We start from the raw sequence: 22,524 nt of genomic DNA, 5'->3' as shown, positions 1-22,524 counted from the left end.
GGCTATCTCTCCCTGTATTTGTTTACCACCTTATTTTGACTCCCACACCTGCCCCCAGGGAGAGATAACTCATGCCTTCAACCATACAAATGTGATTTCCCCTGCTTGGTGTCAGACCCTTGCTTGGTGAGCCTACTATTATTTTTTGGGTTATGTTCAATAGTTTTGGTTGTTGTATATTGAAATGTTAAGTTTACCCTTTCACCCCACCTCCGGACGAAGCGGGGTGCTCCCATGAAACACGGTAAGATTTAGCAAGATTGTCTGAAAGACACCCTAATTACTATTATTTTTTTCTCAGTAGTTAAGTTTTCAGTATTGTGATAGGTTTGGTGTGTGTAACTTGGGGGATAGTATCTGATGTAGATCCATTTTACATATTTGGCTTTGTCTTTTATATATATCCTGAAGAAAAAAAAAATTAAGGATTTTAGAATTGTGTGTTTTTTGCTGGCACCTCAAAATTCCATCTTGTTTTTTTCTCAGTTTTGATCTATATTATTATATTACATATTACAGGCCTTGATGCTGGCTATTCAGTGGCACGTAGTGGTTTTGCTTTACAACTTCTCATGCAATGTTGCAAATCTAATGCAGGCCATGGATGGTTAGTTTATCAGCCGATTTTTTTGTCTGAAAAACGAAACATTGTTCGTTCTGTAAACCGATGTTGCTACCAATGATTGTGAAAATCGGCTGTTTATCACACATTTTCCAGCATGACCGATAAACAAAATGAGAAGGAACCGCAAAAATCAGATGATGCCATTGCCCCACTAACAGTGCGAAAATCGGCTGATTATTCTTTCGGGGCGAAAAATTGGCTGATAAACGAACCGTCAATGGCCTGCATAAGTCAGTCAACTGTGCATGTGCCTCATACTTTATCCAATCAAAAGGATCACTTTTAGCAGAACTATTGTATTCAGCCAACTGTAAGAAGTTAGTACATGCAATAATATTATTCAGTATATGAATTCCTACCAGCACGCCGAGAACTGTTCTAGTTTGTCCCAACCCCTGATACTGTTACATTTGTGCTACAGCTTGGTCTGCATGTAAATTTAAAGAAAGATATAGATATGTGAGAAAAGGAATGCAGATACGGACTACTATGATTAAATATATTAAACCTCAAGTTATCACAGCATATTTTGTGATAGTGGTCTTTTGAGAGAGATATTGAGTAACTAAAACATAGGCATTAAGAGTTCCCACTAGTGGTGGCGAATGTACAAATCTCTTTAGTTAATATAGTAGCAAAAATATGGAAGTGCAGGTTTGTACAACTATGAAAGTCTTCTAAAATGTGCAATAATAAAAATGTGCCAACTGGAAATATGCCATACGTTTCTTTTAATGTTGTAATCTGCTCCACAATGTAGGTTTTTCTTTTATCATATAGGGAGCAAAAGCACACGAATAATTGTTTAGGAAGTAATTTTACTGCAGGCTTGTCATTGTGTCTGCTGTTAGTTGTTTCCATTGCTATTTGTTCTAAGATAACATTTATTTTCTAGGACTTAACAGGGACTGAATTCTATGCCCATCCTGTGTCTCTGCTGCATCCCGTTGTCTATGCATCTGCTGTAGTGTTGCTGCTCTGCTTACTGGTGCTTATTGTCAGTTATTTATACTATCACAGGTAAGAGTCAGTTTGAAGGGATATAAAGACAGATTCAAGTGCCTGTGCTAGTTATGTTGTAAAAACGTATTTAATAATTTTCACTGCATACATAGCTGGTTTACTGTTTTTGTTTCTGTTTTATTTTTTACCTGTAGTTCAGAATTAAAGTGTTACTAAACCCACAACAGTAAAATCAGTCTGTATATGCAGTAAAGCATGCTTGTTATACTCACTGTGGAACCTAAGAGGTTATCCTCCACATTGTGTAAAAAGGCTGTTTGATCCCATCTTCTCTGATCCTCCCTTTCTTCTACTGTCCCCTAATCCATCTGCAGAGCTCTAGCAGTCCCTCTACACATGCTCAGTTTAGTGTGTATGGCTAGGGAGTTTTTCATTTCTTTGGGAGTGTGCATTTGATTTGCCCAGGACCAATCAGCACTGTCCAGGCAGAGGGTCAGGAGTTATGCAGCCTCATAGGACAGTCGAAGGAGAATGAAAACTCCTTTTACAAGCTTTAACCGGTGCTTAGCTGGACACTGATAGAAGTCACAAGACTGCTATATACTGCTGATGAGAAAAGGTATTTAGCAGTTTATATGTACTAAAATAATTGCATTTCCATGTTGTGTGTACTGTGTGAGACCAGATATAGTGAATGCAGGGTCCTGGGTTTGGTAACACTTTAAGTATGAAATGTGATTTTTGACTGGGGGGGAAATGTATTAAGGAGGAAGCCTAAATAAATGCAATATGCTTTCTGTAGTTTCTAAGGTGGCACATCTCCTTTAAGCTTTTGTTTATTAAAATCCTGTGATCTTAAACATGGTTCTCGAACTTCCTTTTTTGCTTTGTTTGCAGCGTGATACGAATCAGCCTTAAAAGCTGGCACATGTTGGTAAACCTGGGTCTTCACATCTTCCTGACCTGTGCAGTGTATGTTGGTGGCATCAATCAGACCAGAAACTCCAGTGTGTGTCAGGCTGTAAGTATGACGGGCTCAGAAGTACCGGTGGATAATATTCATTCCTTCCATTTTTTTGTGCAGATGTATTGCTGGATATGTGGGCTTCTGCGTCTAGAAGTTTGTTTAACCCCTTCCCATTATCATGTTGTCCTTGTTTTCATGGCTGATAGTGTGTTGCAGTGAATTTCTGAAACCATTTTTTCTATTCTGTGTAGTCTGGGAGTTTCCTAAAGAAGCAGAGCAGATGTGCAAGGAACTCTAGAAAAGTCCAAAAGGGAGGGCAGTATAGACATCCAGCAATTAAAGCCAAGCAATTACATAAAAATGATCCTTGCAATGGGCTCCTCACACTACCAGAGTTAAAGGCTTGTTAACTGTAGGGGATGAGGAATATAACGTGTAATACTCCATCAGGTTTCCCTCCAGCTATGCAGCCAGTACCCGAAGCCTCTTCTATAAGGCACTATTCACACAGGTATTTTGTCATACTGCAAATCTCAGTGGCAGGAATTTATGGATTCTTACTGCTGGGATTGACAGCTGCTTGTGGATATCAGCAGCCATTGACCCCCGTACACTGACAGGCTGTCAGCGGGCACAGCTAGTCACAAAATGCCTGTATGAATGGTGTCTAAGGCACCATGGGCCACAATGAGGTTATCAAGTATAATGCAAGGCCGAGAACCCTGCATTGTGCAGGAGAATGACAAGGGGCCGATGAGAAGCCAGAGCGGAGGAGAGGGGTGAAGTGAGGGAAGTATTACAGCTTAGTACTTATCCCCTAGTGTTAATTAAGTATTTAATCTATGCAGTACAGGGGATGGGGGGCATCACTTCAAATATAGTTTTTCTTTTGGTATTTAATATAGATGGACATTCTGTGGTTCCTTTGTTATATGAAGGCATAATCAATACATCTTTAAATACCATGCAAGCTGACCAACCCTACATTAAAAAATGTCCCTGTATCTGTATAACCTCCTTACCCCTTTATATTTACCTAATCCTGATCTCAGTCCAGTGCTTTTCCCTGACCGCAGCTGCTCTTTCCACTCTCTCACTTTCTCTGCTCACAGATGCAGCAGCGGATGCTATTGGCTCCTGCGACTGTCAGTCAAATTCTGTGAGCAGAGTTGGGGGGGGGGTTCTGAGCCACACTGTCTGTCTATAGACAAAGGCAGAGTTCCTCAGAATAAAGCCCGTAGGGCCACAATAGCAAGCTGTTTCATATAGGGGCACACCAAGAAGATTAGGAGTGAAGAACGCTGAAGTGGACCCAAGAAGAGGAGGTTCAGGGCTGCTCTGTGCAAAACCATTTCACAGAGAACATAAGTATAACATGTTTGTTTTTTTACTTTGAAGCTTTACAATCTCTTTAAGTAAGCATTGGTTTTAAAGGGTTAAGTACAAGTGCAAATGAATACATTTTCTTATCCTATAATATGGACAGATTGTGATATCATAGCATTATGGGGATATGAATTTCTAATACAATGCTGGAGGTGCTTTCTGGGATGCTGTCTGCAGAAATTACTGTTAGTGCAGACATCTTTCACAAGCAATATTTGTTATCTATTAAGGATTTTGGATGAGGTCTCAGACATCAGCAGCAACAATTACAAACTTGCTTTAATGACCTGTACATATTAAACAGGCTAGTGTGTTAAAAGTTCACTTACACAGTATTGATAGATGTTTGATATTGTAACATACAGTCAGGTCCATAAATATTGGGACATCGACACAATTCTAACATTTTTGGCTCTATACACCACCACAATGGATTTGAAATGAAACAAACAAGATGTGCTATAACTGCAGACTGTCAGCTTTAATTTGAGGGTATTTACATTCAAATCAGGTGAACGGTGTAGGAATTACAACAGTTTGCATATGTGCCTCCCACTTATTAAGGGACCAAAAGTAATGGGACAATTGGCTTCTCAGCCGTTCCATGGCCAGGTGTGTGTTATTTCCTCATTATCCCAATTACAATGAGCAGATAAAAGGTCCAGAGTTCATTTCAAGTGTGCTATTTGCATTTGGAATCTGTTGCTGTCAACTCTCAAGATGAGATCCAAAGAGCTGTCACTATCAGTGAAGCAAGCCATCATTAGGCTGAAAAAACAAAACAAACCCATCAGAGAGATAGCAAAAACATTAGGCGTGGCCAAAACAACTGTTTGGAACATTCTTAAAAAGAAGGAATGCACCGGTGAGCTCAGCAACACCAAAAGACCCGGAAGACCACAGAAAACAACTGTGGTGGAAGACAGAAGAATTCTTTCCCTGGTGAAGAAAACACCCTTCACAACAGTTGGCCAGATCAAGAACACTCTCCAGGAGGTAGGTGTATGTGTGTCAAAGTCAATAATCAAGAGAAGACTTCACCAGAGTGAATACAGAAGGTTCACCACAAGATGTAAACCATTGGTGAGCCTCAAAAACAGGAAGGCCAGATTAGAGTTTGCCAAACGACATCTAAAAAAGCCTTCAAAGTTCTGGAACAACATCCTATGGACAGATGAGACCAAGATCAACTTGTACCAGAGTGATGGGAAGAGAGAGTATGGAGAAGGAAAGGAACTGCTCATGATCCTAAGCATACCACCTCATCAGTGAAGCATGGTGGTGGTAGTGTCATGGCGTGGGCATGTATGGCTGCCAATGGAACTGGTTCTCTTGTATTTATTGATGATGTGACTGCTGACAAAAGCAGCAGGATGAATTCTGAAGTGTTTCGGGCAATATTATCTGCTCATATTCAGCCAAATGCTTCAGAACTCATTGGACGCCGCTTCACAGTGCAGATGGACAATGACCCAAAGCATACCGCAAAAGCAACCAAAGAGTTTTTTAAGGGAAAGAAGTGGAATGTTATGCAATGGCCAAGTCAATCACCTGACCTGAATCCGATTGAGCATGCATTTCACTTGCTGAAGACAAAACTGAAGGGAAAATGCTCCAAGAACAAGCAGGAACTGAAGACAGTTGCAGTAGAGGCCTGGCAGAGCATCACCAGGGATGAAACCCAGCGTCTGGTGATGTCTATGCGTTCCACACTTCAGGCTGTAATTGACTGCAAAGGATTTGCAACCAAGTATTAAAAAGTGAAAGTTTGATTTATGATTATTATTCTGTCCCATTACTTTTGGTTCCTTAATAAGTGGGAGGCACATATGCAAACTGTTGTACTTCCTACACCGTTCACCTGATTTGGATGTAAATACCCTCAAATTAAAGCTGACAGTCTGCAGTTAAAGCTCATCTTGTTCGTTTCATTTCAAATCCATTGTGGTGGTGTATAGAGCCAAAAATGTTAGAATTGTGTCGATGTCCCAATATTTATGGACCTGACTGTATCTTCTCAAAATGTGTATAAATATTGCTTATATTTTTATGCATATTATCCAATGTTTCTAGCAAGAAAAGCTTGAATTGTATTTATTGCTATGGGTGTATGAGTTCAGTTCTACGGCGGTCTATGAATAATGTTTTTTAGTTTTGTATTTTCAAATTAGCCTTTAAATATATTGCATCCTTTATTTTGTAGATTGGTATTCTTCTCCATTACTCCACACTGGCCACAGTGCTCTGGGTAGGAGTCACAGGTCGGAACATTTATAAACAGGTCACCAAGAAAGCCAAGCGCTGTCAGGATCCAGATGAACTGCCTCCTCCTCCTAGGCCAATGCTCAGGTATGTGTCATAAAATGTGAACCAGAAGGCCTCAACGTGCTATCTGCCCTAGAACAGAAGATTTCATCCTGTGGATGAGGACTCCGAATGGGGTCCAAGAGCCTGTTTCAGTAGTCGCCAGATTCCTAGATATTCACTATATTGTGTCGTGTTATAATAGTGACAGAATTGATACTTGGGACAATGGGATTCTTTCCACCACGCCAAAGGAAATTAGAGTAGAAGACACGATGTAGAAAATTTACCAGGATTATGGTTCAGCAGCCTTATCACCTGCTGAAAAGTCAGGGATGTGACCAAAATACCTTTTTAATATGGAACAGTGACATTTATTTCAGGTACTTATGTAAGACGTATAAGCACAACATATAGACAAAATTTACTTCATTCCCTGCATGAAGGAAACCTTCTCACTGCCTTAGTGCTGGCATCTACTTTTAGCCAATTTCCGTCCAGCGACATACTGGTGCTTTGCTGGACCCTCAGTAGTTATACCTTGGTACCGTTTTTTAGAGTCAGCAGTAGTACCGTTTTTTAGAGTCGGCAGTCGGCTCTCTTGTAATAGCAATCGAAGCAGCCCCCTCCCTTCCGCTGCCTTCTGACGCTCTCTTGGGCAACTCCTGTCCCACCGGAAGACCCAAGAGACCAGCTGGTGCATGTGCTGATTGGCCGGACAGCCGATCAAAGCCGGGATAGGCTTTGATCTGCTCTCCATTACAGTAAACCAGAAGCAATGACCTGACATCACTGCCGGTTTACTCGGAAGTAAACAGCGCCATTTTTAACAAATAAAAGCATTCAGAAACACCGATCTTGGTGTTTTTGAATGTTTTTAAGTGCAGAGGAGGGATTTGGGGTCTTATAGACCCCAGATCTCTCCATAAAGAGTACCTGTCACGTGCATATTGCTGTCATTATTATTATTATTATTATACAGTATTTATAAAGCGCCAATAATTCGCTCAGCGCTGTACATTACAGAGGGGAACAGAACATGTGACAGAACAATACCAATACAATGCAAAACATGAGGGGATCGAGGGCCCTGCTCTTTCGAGCTTACAATCTAGGAGATGTCATAAGGATGTTTACATTATTTGTGACAGCAATAAAGGTGAATAAAAGACAAAAAAAATAAAGGAACAGTGTAAAAATATAAAAAATTAAATAAATGAATAATTAAAAAAAATTTAAAGTGCCCTGTTTCCCCATGCTTGAACACAAAGGTGAACGCATGTGTCAGTCCCGCACGTACGCATACAAACAGCAATCAACCTACACATGTGAGATATCACCATGAACGTCAGATCATCGGCAGTAATTCTAGCACCAGATCTCCTCTGTAAATCTAAAGTGGTAACCTGTAAAGGCTTTTAAAGCGTCATCTATGGATAGTAAAACTTATGCCGTTTGCCGCTATTGCACGGGCATGCACAATTTTAAAGTGTGACATGTTTGGTAGCTATTTACTCAGTGTAACATAATGTTTTATATTTTACCAAAAAATGGGTTAAGTATTGTGTTTTTTGCAATACAATTTAAAAAAGTGTATTTTTTCCCATAAAATTGGGAACTACCGTGGGATATAAAAAAAATTCAAAACCCACCAATTTATTCTCGAGGGCCTCTGCTTTAAAAAAGTATATAATGCTTGGGAGTCCTAAGTAATTTTCTAGCAGTGATTGTTACATTTGAACAAAAAGTGCCAGAAATGGCATGCACTGGAAGAAATTCTAAAGGTTCATTTTTTTTAATGAAAATTAACAAATATGCTATACTTGCATACTGTGTACAGTGGTTTTGCACAGAGCAGTCTGGATCCTCCTGTTCTCAGGTCCCCCGCAGGCTCTCCTGCTCCCTCACTCCTGTCGGGTACCCCCACAGCAAGCAGCTTGCTATGGGGGCTCACCCGCTGCTCTGTGTGTCCTTTCACATATGGATCCGTGGCTTGGCTCCACCCCCTCTCTCCTCTTTGGCTGACTGGTTGTGATTGACAGTAGCGGAAGCCAATTGCTCCCACTTGGTGTCTCAGCCAATGAGGTGGCAGAGACCCGGGACAGCCGAGGCTGTTGTTCACATCACTGGATCGCGATGAGGCTCAGGTAAGCACTGACACCAATGATGGGGTACTCTTCCTCCCACTCACACTAGAGATGGGACACTCTTCCTCTTGCTGACACCAATGATGGGGTACTCTTCCTTCCACTGACACCAATGATGGAGCACCTTTCCTCCTGCTGACACCAAAGATGGGGCACTCTTGCTCTTGCTGACACCAATGACAGGGAACTCTTCCTCCCACTGACACCAATGATGGGGTACTCTTCCTCCCACTGACACCAATGATAGGGTACTCTTCCTCCCACTGACACCATTGATGGGGTACTCTTCCTCTCACTGACACCAATGATGGGGCACTATTCCTCCCACTGACTCCAATGATGGGGCACACTTTCTCCCACTGACACTAAAGGTGGGGCACTCTTTCTCTTACTGACACCAGTGACGGGGCACTCTTCCTCCCACTGACACCAGTGTTGGAGCACAATTCCTCCCACTGACACCAAATGATGGGGCACTAATAATTCCCCTAATACCAAATATGGGAGATTGTTTATTCCCACTGATGCCAATACATTTTATACTCCCACAGACCATATCCTGCACCCCGTACCCCCCTAGAGTTTGAAACACAGTAAACTGGTCCTGTGTTTAGAAAGTTTGGAGACCCCTGGTCTAGAGTAAATTCTCTGACTACTGAATTGCACCTATAAAAACTCGTTCCTTCTTGACTAGCTCCGTATAATGAAGGCAGTCTGTAGTACAACAGGAAAGTGGCTAAGCTGTCCCCAACACATATGCCTTCTACATGCCTGAGAAATATGTAGTAATAATTGTCCACGAGGTGGCAGCACAAGGTCTTACTACTTTTTTCTTTTTATAACTTGAACATTTGGCCTTTTTCCAAAAACAATGTGTTTGCCGTTGTAATTTCATGAATGTGATGAATGAAAGGGTCATGTTTGCAGGAAGTTTCACTAAATTAGTCAGCAGTTCAACAGCAGTAGGAAGCTATCACGGAAACACTTCTGTAAATATTTTTAAAGTCATTTTGTTAACAATGAATTATTTTTTTCATTTTGTTCCTCAAGGTTTTATTTGATCGGTGGTGGCATTCCTATCATTGTCTGTGGGATAACAGCAGCGGCCAACATTAAAAACTATGGGAGCCAGTCCAATGCACCATAGTAAGTAACTCATGGATCTCTATGCCCCAAAATGTCAGGTTTCTTTTCAGTTCTAACCATAAGGACGAAATATTTACTTTTGTATAGAACTAGTCATACAGGTTATAGGATGATGGGTATGTGACATTTATGAGCCTTTTGTATGGTTAGAAATCCATAAAACCAAAGTGTAAAGTCTTGAGTCACTTCATATGTTGTTTGAAAGCATTTTTGATGTGTAAACTTTCTAAATGATGGCTTTACTTGTCTCTCTCTCTAATGAGTCTTGTATTGTCTGCTGTGTAAGCAAGTATACCATTAAGGCCTAAAGGAATCAAAAAACGCTCCAACCAAATTAGTGCATAGTGCCTTTTAGAACACGTCATAAAGGGGTGATTTGCATGACACTGTCCTAAAATTAGGAATATTCATCTTATTTTTGGGATTTATTATTATTATACTGGATCAATATAGCAAACAACAAGAAATAAAAATTCCCAGGTCAGCTTGCCAACCAGCCTGCAAACAAACCAAATTAACATGTCTAACAGTATGCGTTAACGGGTTTAGTTAGCACACATTTGCAAATACATGCATAAGCTACAGAGCCTCGTCACGGCACCCCGATATTCTGTAGTTCCTAACTATCAGAGCCCCCATAGTAGAGGCACATGAATTTAATGGATAGACCAAGGGCAGGTGGACCTGAGGGAGCCCACCCCTCCTTAAAGGTACAGGAGCACTCTGGACACTCAGCATGTAACACAATGGCAGCCAAGGTGTCCAGTGCACCCCCTCACCAACAATTCAACAGTACAAAAAATGGCTGCTTCCCCAGCCTATAACTGGCCTTCATAGCAAGGAGCACATGAAAGTGTCCACGCATGTGAAATAACAAAAGAAAAGAATTCCCAGCTCAGCTTGCCAACCAGCCTGCAAAAAACCAAATTAACCTGTCTAACAGTATGCGTTAAAAACAGGGTTTTAACTTATCCATGCCTTGGTTATATCTCGTCTTGATTACTTCAACTCCCTCCTCACTGGTCTACCGTTACACAGGTTATCCCCTCTTCAATTATGAATGCTGCTGCTAGACTTATACATCTTACCAACCAATCAGCGACTGCTGCCCTTCTCTGCTGTTACCTTCACTGGCTTCCACTAACCCAATGTATAAAATTCAAAATTCTAACCACAACATAGAAAGCCATCCACAACACTGCCCATAGCTACATCACCAATCTCTTTCGCAGATATCATCCAAATCCTCCACTCCACTCCTCCTACGACATCTTGCTCTCTATCTCCCTCATCACCTCCTCCCATGCTCGCCTCCAGGACTTTTCCAGAATCTCTCCCATCCTCTGGAACTCCCTACCCCATTATGTCTGGTCAGCCCCCACCCTGTCTGCCTTTAGGCGATCTTTGAAAACTCACCTTTTCAGGGAAGCCTACCCCACCTCCACCTAAGAACTAGACTGGAGCCACCTCCATCAGATCATCCCCTGCAGCTATCACCTTTTGTACCACTGAAATGTATTTTAATTGTACTGTCTCCCTTTAAATTGTAAAACGCTGTGCAAACTGTTGACGCTATATTGATCCTAGTACGAGTACAAAAAATGACCGCTGCCCCAGTCTATAACTGGCCTTCACAGAAAAGAGCACATGGAAGGGTGACACATGTCAAACAACAAAAGAGAAAAATTCCAGCTCAGCTTGCTAATCAGCCTGCAAACAAATTGAATTAACCTGTCTAACAGTATGCATTAAAAACAGAGGTTTAGTTAGCACACATTTGCAAATACATACGTAAGCTACAGAGCCTCGTCACGGCACCCCGATGTTCTGTAGTTCCTAACTCTACAAATTTGCTGTGACAAGGCTCTGTAGCTTACGCATGTACACTGTTTTTAACGCATACTGTTAGACAGGTTGATTCGATTTGTTTGCAGGCTGGTTGGCAAGCTGAGCTGGGAATTTTTCTCTTTTGTAGTTTGACATGTGTCACCCTTCCATGTGCTCCTTGCTGTGAAGGCCAGTTATAGACTGGGGCAGCGGCCATTTTTTGTACTCTAGGATCCATACAGCACCAACAGTTTGCACAGCGCTTTACAATATAAAGGGCGACCAGTACAATTACAATACATTTCAGTACAGAAGGAATAGGAGAGCCCTGCTCATGGAGCTTACAAACTAATGGTAGGGGAAGGTGGTACAAAAGGTGATAGCTGCAGGGGATGATCTGATGGAGGGCAGACAGGGTGCGGGCTGACCGAACATACTGGGGTAGGGAGTTACAGAGGATGGAAGAGACTCTGGAGAAATCCTGGAGGCGAGCGTTGGAGGAGGTGATGAGGGAGCTAGAGAGCGAGATGTCTTAGGAGGAGCAGAGAGGGTGATTTGGATGATATCTGCGGATGAGATTGGTGATGTAGCTAGGGGCAATGTTGTCGATGGCTTTCTATGTTGTGGCTAGTATTTTGAATTTTATACGTTGGGTTAGTGGAAGCCAGTGAAGGGATCGGCAGAGAGGGGCAGCAGTCGCTGATTGGTTGGTAAGGTGTATGAGTCTAGCAGCAGCATTCATAATAGACTAAAGAGGGGATAACCTGTGTAATGGTAGACCAGTGAGGAGGGAGTTGCAGTAATCAAAACGGGATATAACCAAGGCATAGATAAGTTGTTTTGTGGTATCATTGGTCAGAAAGGGGCGGATTTTGTAAATGTTGCAGAAGTTGAGGCAGGATTTAGACAGTGATTGGATGTGGGACCCGAAGGAGAGGTCAGAGTCTAGGATTACACCTAGCACCCTGGGATGAGCTGGGGAGTGGAGAGATAGATCTGGGTGTCATCAGCATAAAGATGGTATTGAAGCCATGGGAGGTTATCCATTGACCCAGGGAGGAGGTGTAGAGAGAGAAAAGGAGGGGCCCAAGGACAGAGCCTTGGGGCACCCCAACAGGAAGAGGATCAGGTGAGTTGTTGTATGTGATGCTGAACATGCACTGAGAAAGGTAAGAGGAGAACCAGGAGAGAGTAGAGTCACGGAGGCCAATGGAGTGAAGTTTACTGAGGAGGAGCGGGTGGTCAACTGTGTCAAAGGCAGCAGAAATGTCTAAGAGTAGGAGTATGGAGTAATGGCCATTGGTTTTATTAGTTAGTAGGTCATTAGTAAGTTTTAGTAGGACAGTTTCAGCGGAATGTTGTGGGCGAAAGCCAGACTGTAGAGGATTGCGAAGGTTCTTGTCAGTGCAGTAGCAATTCATACGGTTGTGAACAAGGCGCTCGAGAAGCTTGGAGGCAAACAGGAGCAGAGAGATGCGTCTTAAGTTATTAAAACTGGTGGGGTCCAGTGAGAGTTTTTTTAAGTATGGGGGTAACCAGTGCATGTTTGAGGGGGGAGGGAAAGGTGCCCGTTTAGAGTGAGAGGTTGAAGATGTGGGTTAGAGAGTTTAGGATAGAGTAGGAAGGAGGCTACAATAATCATCAGGGAACAGGTGGTGAAGTGAGCCTTGGAAAAGAGTTTGGTAACTTTCTCGGTGGTAACAGGGTCAAAGGAGGAGAGTGTTGAGTGTGGTGTTGGGCCTGGTATGTTGGTTGGGGGAGGAAGCTTGATACTGGAGATCTCATCAAAAATTGTCAATCTTCTTCTTGAAATGACTGGCAATCTCCTGTGCAGTAAGTAAGTTGGTGGGTGGAGGCAGTGGGGGGTGGAGTAAGGAATTAAGGGTAGAAAAGAGTTGACAAGGATTGGATGAGAGGGTTTTGATGAGAGTGTTGTAGTAGGTTTATTTAGCAGCGTGGAGGCCGGAGTTGTATTTGAGAAGAGTGGATTTGTAGAGAATAAAGTTTTGCAGGGATTTAGTTTTACACCATAGTCGCTCAAGAGCACAGCTGCATCTCTTGAGACTTCTGCCATCTGTTTGCTAGGGTTGTGACAGGCGAGGCCTGGTTCTGCGTGTAGCAAGTGCGTCCAGGGAGGATAACAGTAGGTTGTTGTAGGCAGATGTGACCACGTCACATGCCTGATGAAGGGGGCCTGTGAGACTCCGAAACGTTGCCTTGCTGTAACTATGTGTTCGTTCGTTAAAACTTTTGTTCCCATATTGGTGATCCTCAGTGTTCTGGTGACATTCTCGCTTGCAGGTCTGGGCAGGGGCGCAATTTTATCATAAAGGCACTTTGTAGCAGAGTGAAGAAGGTAAGGGCTGAGGGGGTGGAGGTTTCTACGTGTAACTGTTTGTTGGTTGGAGGCATGGGAGGTAAGAGACAGAGAGAGCACGAAGCTGATAAAGTTGTGATCAGAGAGAGGAAAAGGGGTGTTAGAGAGGTTACAGGGAAGGCATAGGTGTGGATTAAAAAAAGGGTCCTGTCCGATTTCTGAGCAGTGCGGTCGTCTTCAGGTGCTGATAACAGGCTATTGACTTCTGTGGGAACCATTTCTAAACCACACATGTAATCAGTTGCGAATGGGATAAAATCCTGACCTGAACCTGATCTAAACCTAATGTAAACCTGACCTGAACCACTGAACAACTACTGTATCAATTAGTGTGTGAATCCACACTGAATGTACTTCTGTTGCACAAAAATAAAAGCTTTCTTGATTTTTAGAACAAGGCCTTACCTTAGCTCCTGGTGTGTCCCATTGAAAACTTCATGACTTCCTGATATGTAGATTTTGGACATGAAAACCAGCAAGACACAGGAAGCAGTTCACTGGCTGACCTCATTAGAGCTGGCAGTTGGCTCTCTTGTAAAAGCAACCGAATGGCTAGTTAGCCACTCAATTGCTTTTAAAAGCAGCAAGAGGGAACGTCTGCCTCCTTCCGCTGCTCTCTCGGGGTCTTCTGTCCCACTGGACAGACAGGCAAACAAGACCGGGATCAATTTTGATCGACTCTTCATTATAATAAACTGGAAGTGATGACCTGACATCACTTCTTGTTTACTCAGAACTTAACAGCTCAATTTTTTAAAAAAATTAAAAGCATTCAAAACTCCATGATCTGTGTTTTTGAATGGTTTAAGTGCAGAGGAGGGATTTGGGGTCCTATAGATCCCTCCAAACCTGTCACATGCCTATTGTGGTCACAAGGGATGTTTACATTCCTTGTGACAGCAAAAAAAGTGACTAAAAGAAAAAAAATTATAGGAACAGTGAAAAAATAAAAAAAAAAAAACATAAAACAAAATTAATAATCTTAAAAAAAAAAAAATGTAAGTGCCCCTGTCCCCCCTTGCTTGTACACAAAGGTGAATGCATGCGTCGGTCCCACACACACGCAAACAGCGATCATCCCACACATTTGATGTATCACCGAGAACATCAGATCATGGGCAGTAAACCCAACACCAGACCTCCTTTTGTAAATCTAAAGTGGTAACCTGTAAAGGCTTTTAAACAGTCACCTATGGATAGTAAAATTTATGTTGTTTCTCGCTGCTGCATGGGCGTGCGCCATTTTTAGCCTGACATGTTGGGAATCTTTTTACTGAACGTAACATCATCTTTTATATTTAAAAAAAAATTGGGTTATGTATTGTGTTTTTCGTATTAAAATTCAAAATACTGGGGTTTTTTTGCCCAAAAATAGGCGATTGAAAACCGCTGCACAAATACCGTGCAATTTGTAAAACCCACAAATTTATGATCTAGAGCCTCTGCTATTAAAAAATATATAATGTTTGGGGGTTGTAAGATATTTTCTAGCAAAAAAACTGATTGTTACATGTGAACAAAATGTGACAGAAAACTCCTGGTGGTTAATGGTATATTGGTACATAGGGGGGCAATTTAGGGGGAAAAAAAGGTGAACTTAGCCTTTAAAGTAGGCTCTAATGTGCTATGTGCTGATTTGGTTGGAGGTTTTTTACTTTTCTTTAGTTCCTTCTCACCATAGCCTGTATGGTTTACTGTCTTGTGGTGTCCCAAGCCCTACTTCATAGAGGCTATGGTTTCCATATTCTGCACAGATAATGGAAAACAAGCCTGAAACCGCTGTATGCACTTTAACTTGCTCTACAATAATAGGCTATATTTGCTCTGAACATGAATTTGGACATTGGAGTGTAAAGGAATGATTTGCCTGGCACTGAAAAATGTCCTAAAATGAGAAATAATCCTATCATTGTTTGGATGTGATGGCATGAGATATGTGAATACCTTCTCTTCTAAAAAGGATTTACTGTGCTACACATTGCCTACTCTTTGGAATTCTAACGCACTTGTTTTATTATTTTCAGTTGTTGGATGGCTTGGGAACCAAGCCTTGGAGCCTTCTACGGTCCAGCGAGCTTTATTGTCTTTATAAATTGCATGTACTTCCTCAGCATATTCATTCAACTCAAACGTCACCCTGACCGAGTGTTTGAATTAAAAGAACAGACAGAGGAACAGCAGCGTCTTGCAGCCAGCGAGAGCGGGGAGGGGAACAACCCAGATTCACTCTCTGTGTCTTTAGTATCCACATCAGCCTTAGAGAATGAACAGACATTCCAAGCTCAACTGCTTGGAGTCAGCCTTACTCTATTTCTCTATGTATCTCTTTGGATATTTGGTGCATTGGCAGTCTCTTTGGATTACCCAATGGATCTGGTCTTCAGCTGTTTTTTCGGGGTCACATGTCTAAGCCTTGGTGCCTTTTTAGTGGTACACCACTGCATTAATAGAGAAGATTTGAGAAGAGCCTTAATAAACACTTTCTGCCCAGGAAGAAGTACGTATTCTGTACAAGTCAACGTTCCACCATCCAACTCCACTGCCACCAATGGCGAGCCTCCTAAGTGCACAAATAGTAGTGCCGAGTCTTCATGTACCAACAAGACAGCTTCCAGTGTTAAAAATTCATCACAAGGTTGCAAACTAACTAACATACAAGCAGCTGCAGCCCAATGTAACACAAACTCATTGCCGGTCAACACTGCACCCCAGCTTGACACCAGCTTAACTGAGCACTCTATAGACAATGACATTAAAATGCACGTTGCACCCTTGGAGGTTCAGTATCGTTCTAATGGTCACCCATCTAGGCATCACAAAAACAGGAGTAAAGGTCATCGATCAAGTAGACTTACTGTTCTTAGGGAATACGCCTATGATGTCCCCACAAGTGTTGATGGGAGTGTACAAAACACGGCGCCAAGAAGTCGACCAAGTTACTCTGAAGGCCATTCGCGAAGCAGAAGAGCATATCTGGCTTATCGAGAGCGCCATTTTAACCAGTGTCATCAAGATAGTAGTGATGCTGGCAGCACACTGCCTAGGTACAGTAGAAATATGGAAAAGACAGTTTCCAGCAACCACAAAAAAGACATTTTGAGGGAACCCATAGCTGTAGAACTGGAAAGCCAGCAAAAATCATACGGTCTTAATCTGGCCGTAGAAAACGAGCCAGCTAAAGATGAAGTGGTGCAGGAGCCACCATTAAATGCAGACAGTAATGGAAATGTTAAGACTGGACTATGGAAACATGAAACTACTGTGTAGTACTTCCATGCTGGATTTCTGGTGGGCAGTCGCCTGAGACAGGATGAGTTTATAAATCCTTTAAAGACTCACTAACTGCTATTGTTTACAGACAATCCTTTTTTTTATTATTTTCAACTGTACTTTTTGGGAGAACGCTAACTATGAAGGAAGAAGACTGTTCTAACTTCAAGTGAATTTATTTGTAAACGACTGTTTGTTTTCACAAGTGATTTTTATTATTTTTTAAGTATTTTTTTAAGAAAAAAATGTTTTGTATGTATTTTTGACATATATTGAATGCCTTGTTCCCTAACAGATTTGTATTTAAACATGTAATAAATGGCCTTTTCACAGTCATGTTTGATGTGAAACCATTATTGCTGTGGAGCACTGTATATACGGGTAAACAATTTGAGCTTTATATGAGGGGAAAAATATCAAATGTTAGTCTTCTATATTAATCTGTTTTATATTTTTCAGCACTGCCTATAGTTATGGGGGTTTTAAGATTTTTTTTTTTTTTTTCAAGCTTTTGTGGCATTTACATGTAGCTCTTTACATAGATCATGGTATATATTCCAAGAGTTCTTTCAGTCTAGTGAATCTCTAAGAGGCGTGTAAATCTTTCTTGAAGTAAGCAATCTAATTTGCCAGATTTGGTTTTGTATTGTAGGAGGAAACTCACCCAAATAATGGGGGGGTGGGCATACAAACTCAATGCAGATGTTGTCCACTGCCTATTTAGCATGGAATCTATTCATTTCACTTATATTAGTAGCTGTGGTAGGTTACCTCAAAATCTAAAACTCGGCTTGACCTAAACAGCTTTGCTGGCGACAAAAGGATATATCACCATTGGGAGTCCTTCACACCAATGCAGGATTGAAGCCCATTTCCATTGTCATCTTCATTTTGAGAGGAGTTTCTGCTTGTTTTTGGACAGGTTACATCTTGCCTTAGACGGATGGCATAACTGGTTTTAGCGGCTTGCACCAGTGGCTTTGTTTTCTCTTTGTTAAAGTGGACCTTATATTTTTAGGAGAAGCAGAAACAGACTTGCCTTATGCCCTGCCCCCCACCTTGCTCAGCAAAGCTGATTTCACTGGTCTTTGGACAAGGTCCTGGGAAAAATGAGGATCCCAAATTTCACAAAAAGATGCTTGAGTGTGTCATTCTGTTTCAGAGTTTCAGTTATGTGTTTCTAGAAACCTAGACCAATGTCTATCATTGGAGTGTCATATTGAGGGCCTGAGATCACCAGCAAGGCGCTTGTTCAAATTATTAGTCTTTATTGATCTCTCAATAGGCAAACACATAGTTTTCTTCAACAATAGTAAAGTAAACAGTTCACAGTTCTAGTGCAAAGAAAACCATACCAAGGCTCACCGCCAGTCTCTCAGTCCCAATCCAGAGTTTAGGGTTCCCCTTTGTTTCAGGATAGAAGACAAACCGCAGGAGCTCAGTAAAACCTGCATCTTAGTCTCCAGAGAGTCCACCCTTGTTCACAGCTGTGAACCACTCCACACTACCTCATAGACACCTGCTGTTTCCTTCCTGCTGTTTGTCAAGACTCCCTTGCATATGGCTTAATTTCTTCAGAATTTGTCTCTGTAATCAGGGTTTGGAGGTTCTTTCCCACCCATAAGTATCTCTGAACCTCCGAATTCCGGGTCCTTAATGGAGGCTTACCACTCTGGAGAGTACTGAAAATCAGTCCTCTATCTCTTAGCAGACTACCCTGCAACCCCTCAACCTGCATTGGTGAGAACCCTTGAGCACTAACAATGTCTCTTGAGCTCTCCCTTAAAGGGACCTCAATCCAAAAAGTAGGGAAATATATCTGCCATTCAGGACACACTCCTGGCCTCCTGTACAGGAAGTAGAAGGAATGGTTCACTTGGAGAATCTCCTAGGGTAAAAATTGCAACAAGGGACATTTCTTCAGCTTTCCATAGCTTAGCCTGGACCAGCATTTAGCTCTCAGCACTCTCAAGGGCCAGGCTCCTGCTCTTTCTTGTCTTATTTCAGAGACTGTTGGCTTTCTTGATTAAGACCTTTATTCAAGGAGTCTTCCAAGTGGCTCCCCTACGATTCTGTGGAATCTGAATCTGGTTCTCTTGCACTTCAAAAGACATTTAAAGCAGAATTTCACTCTCTCAAACAACATTGACTATTTTTAGTCTTTATGCTGTTAGCATTAGTAGGTAGATAGGAAAGGATGTCATACGTTCATAAACTTTTTTTTTTTTTTTTTTGTCAGTTACTTTCTGGTTTCCAGGCCTAGGAAAATGATGTCATACTACCCAGGAGTTTTCAGGAGGGGAGGAGGGATTTTGTCAGCTAAGCACACCCACCTGCCTGCATGCCTGAGCTAAGGGCAGATGGATTGCAGAAAGCAAATGCTACATGAATCATCTGCCTTTACTTAAGATGGTCACAGCAAGAAATGCTAGGAGTTTTTTTAATGTGGTTTTTAAGCAAAATAAAGCATGTAGACATGGATTGATTTTTTGTTTGAGGTGCTCAGATGCAGTGCAGTTCCACTTTAGTCATTGGAGACATTCCTCTCTCCACTTTCACCCACAAGGTGGTGTTCCTTGTAGCCATCACTTACACAAGACAAGAGTTTGAACTGGTGGCCTTGTCTTGTAAGGAACCCTTTCTGGTTTTGCATTGTGATGCTGAAGAAGATCCTTTGGATGGCTCATTTAGCTACTTGCAGTCTCCAGTTTTCTGTTGTTTAGCCTGTTTGACCACTCAGTTGAACTGCTTTAAGATGTCACAAGCGTTTAAGACTTACTGCATTCCTCAGTGGATGAGAAAAAAAATTATTTTAGTACTCACAGTAAAATCATTTTCTTGGAATCCAATGAGAGGTAAATGTCCCACCTCTCTATGCTTATGATCATGCTTTCATGACTGCTTTTCCAAAAATCTGAAGCATGCTGGTAGTAGGAGAGGTTATCCTGGTCTGGCCTACATGTTTCTATGCCTGTATCCAACCCTCTGGTAGGCAGCGGTATTAGTGAAGGTATAAAGGAGAAGTTCACCGTTTAACAAAAAATAATAAATGCACATTTTTTGCAGGTAAAGTGTGTTTATTATTTTTTGTTTCTGGAACCTGTAAAGTATTACATCGCTGGTGCCATGCAGGTCTCCTGCAGACCTGTCAGTATATCTGCTTGTCCGTACGGAATGTAGGGCAAGCAGATACTGACAGGAAAACTCAATGAACTGCCACTGTGCTTCACAACTTGTAAACCCAAGGTTCAGTTTTATGTCAGAAACTTATGATAAAGGGCATAGTGCTACCATCCATTCCATAGAAGCATAAAAAAGGAGTTTATGGGTGCCCAACCTGCAGTCGCACAGCTGTAGAAAATAGTCCATGAAAATGGTTTGCACCACCGTAGCTGCTCTTAAAAAATCTTCAGTGTACAAATCATGATACAGAAAAGTTGACACGTTTCAACCTACACGACTTTATTCATCACTATTATTACAACACAAAAGCACAAAATAGTGGCTAAAAGCAAAAACTCCACCTAGCAATTGCCTCATTAACAGATAATTACAAAGATGGCACAGCTGATAAAGAAATTTGCAGAGCCCATGTGAAAACCACTATTGGAAACACACACATAATCAAAAACACAAAGAAAACAAATAATAAAAAATAATGAATATAAACAAATATGACTAAATAACTGTAGGTTTACAAGAACAGGGTGGTGTAGAGAAAAAAAGAGTACATGAAAGACCATGGGAAGAGAAGGGAAAGAAAAAATCAATGCAGATGTAGATCCAGATCCAGAAAAACAGCACAACAGTGTAAACTTCTGTCAGTTTACAAAATTGGTAAATAATTTTCTGTTATTGTTGTTATCTGGTGGTATTCCCTGGAATAGGTTGTGGCAAACGTGAATGGTGTTCTTCCTGTGCTACTCAATCCTTGATTCTGTTGTTACCCGTTGGAATATCTGTCAATAATTATTTTCTGTTTCTCCTCTTGGCACAATCTAAACCTTTTTGTATAACCAAACTATTGAAACCTTTCTCTGATAGGAGTGTGGTAATATTCTGCCACTCCTTGATAAAGGCAAGCTCTGTAGCGCAATTACGCCTAGTACAGACAAACACCCCCCCATAGGGGATTGCATTGATGGAGCAACCACTCCAGGACCGGGCACTTTCATCCCCTTCCTGCCCAGGGAAATTTTCAGCTTTCAGCGCTGTCGCACTTTGAATGACAATTGCACCGTCATGCAACACTATCCTAATGAAATTTTTCTAATTTTCTTTTTAGTTTGCTAAAAAAATAAAGAAAGACTGAATATTTTGAAAAACATTTTTCTTCTTTCATTTCTGTTATAAAATTTTGCAAATAAGTAATTTTTCTTAACTGATGTGCCATGATAAAGCTGCATTGAAGGGCACTGATACGCGGCACTAAAGAGGCAGCACAGATGGGCACTTGATGATCAGTGCCCTGATTATTAGTGTAAATAAAGTGCTGTCTCTTCCTCACACAGACCGTGTATGAGGAAAAGACTGCCGATAACCAGTAAGTCTGTTTACATATCATGAGTTGTGATTGGACACAGCTGATCACATGCTAAAGGGCCACTGTGATTGGCCCTTTACCGCGATCTGTGATCAGCTGTGTCCAAAGGACACAGTGGTCACAGAGCATGCCCTATGCGTGGAATACGTTTTTAGCCGCCCTCCCAGAACAAGAGAACTGCACTGTAGCTATCTTTTGGCTATAGCACTGTATTAAAGTAATTAATGCTGCTTAGGGGCTCTGGGCTTCAGCAAAATGGCAGCCTCCGGCAAGACGAAAAAGGAACAATGCTGTAGGCAATTTACAGCACACACTAATTTTTGTATAATTATTAATGTGAATAACATGTTCCTTGCTAAAGAACAAGATTTTTTTTATCAAGATGTTATGAGTAAAGTTCCACCTTACACATATGCAGTGCGGGTTGAAGCTCAGGTTTCACAGCTAATTGACACAGTAGTTGTTAAGCGGTTCAGGTCAGGATTTTATCCTGTTCACACATGTGCATTTAGATACAGTTCACAAAGAAGTCAACAGCCTGTAATCCACACCCTAACTGGATCGCACTGCTCAGAAATCGGACATGACTCTTTTTCATTCCGCACTGCCAGTGCACCGGACATATGTGAACAGGCACCATAAGAAGCAATGTTGTTTCACATGTCATGCGGATTGCATGTGATTCAACCTGCATCCAATCCGCATATATGTGAACCAGCACTTAATGATTTTAAAAGCTTATTCTTCAAGCGAAGTGAGTTCTGTACAAGCGTTATAAATGTCATTCCACCATTTAATAAAAGTCCAATTTTCAACACAGTAGGTGTGCCTTTATCATATAAGATACCTGGGGTCTCTAACCTTTTGCAGGTTGCCAAAAAAGTTATTTTCTTACATGCTGAGAAACTGACCAAAGGCCAAATATGCACTATTTTCATAGACTCCATTTTTGTTGCCATTCTTAACAAG

The 22,524-nt window shown here is 41.6% G+C and overlaps 1 protein-coding gene across 1 annotated transcript in view; it reads left to right on the top strand.

The window, feature by feature from the left end:
• The window catches only part of ADGRA3 (adhesion G protein-coupled receptor A3), a 110,488-nt gene extending 93,140 nt beyond the window's left edge, over window positions 1-17,348 (top strand). The window contains exons 15-19 of the mRNA XM_089677485.1: window positions 1,521-1,645; window positions 2,486-2,609; window positions 6,145-6,290; window positions 9,443-9,538; window positions 15,767-17,348. Of these exons, the coding sequence (XP_089533611.1) occupies window positions 1,521-1,645; window positions 2,486-2,609; window positions 6,145-6,290; window positions 9,443-9,538; window positions 15,767-17,009 (1,734 nt within the window). The 3' untranslated portion in view covers window positions 17,010-17,348. The remainder of the gene's footprint in view (window positions 1-1,520; window positions 1,646-2,485; window positions 2,610-6,144; window positions 6,291-9,442; window positions 9,539-15,766) is intronic.
• The last annotated feature ends 5,176 nt before the right edge of the window (window positions 17,349-22,524 follow it).

This window comes from Staurois parvus, unplaced genomic scaffold (assembly GCF_062004578.1).
Source record: "Staurois parvus isolate SC_StPar_1 unplaced genomic scaffold, SC_StPar_1.0 ptg000186l, whole genome shotgun sequence".
NCBI lineage: Eukaryota > Metazoa > Chordata > Amphibia > Anura > Ranidae > Staurois > Staurois parvus.
The sequence above is the reverse complement of the archived record's forward strand: the minus strand, read 5'-3'. Positions and strand labels throughout refer to the sequence as shown.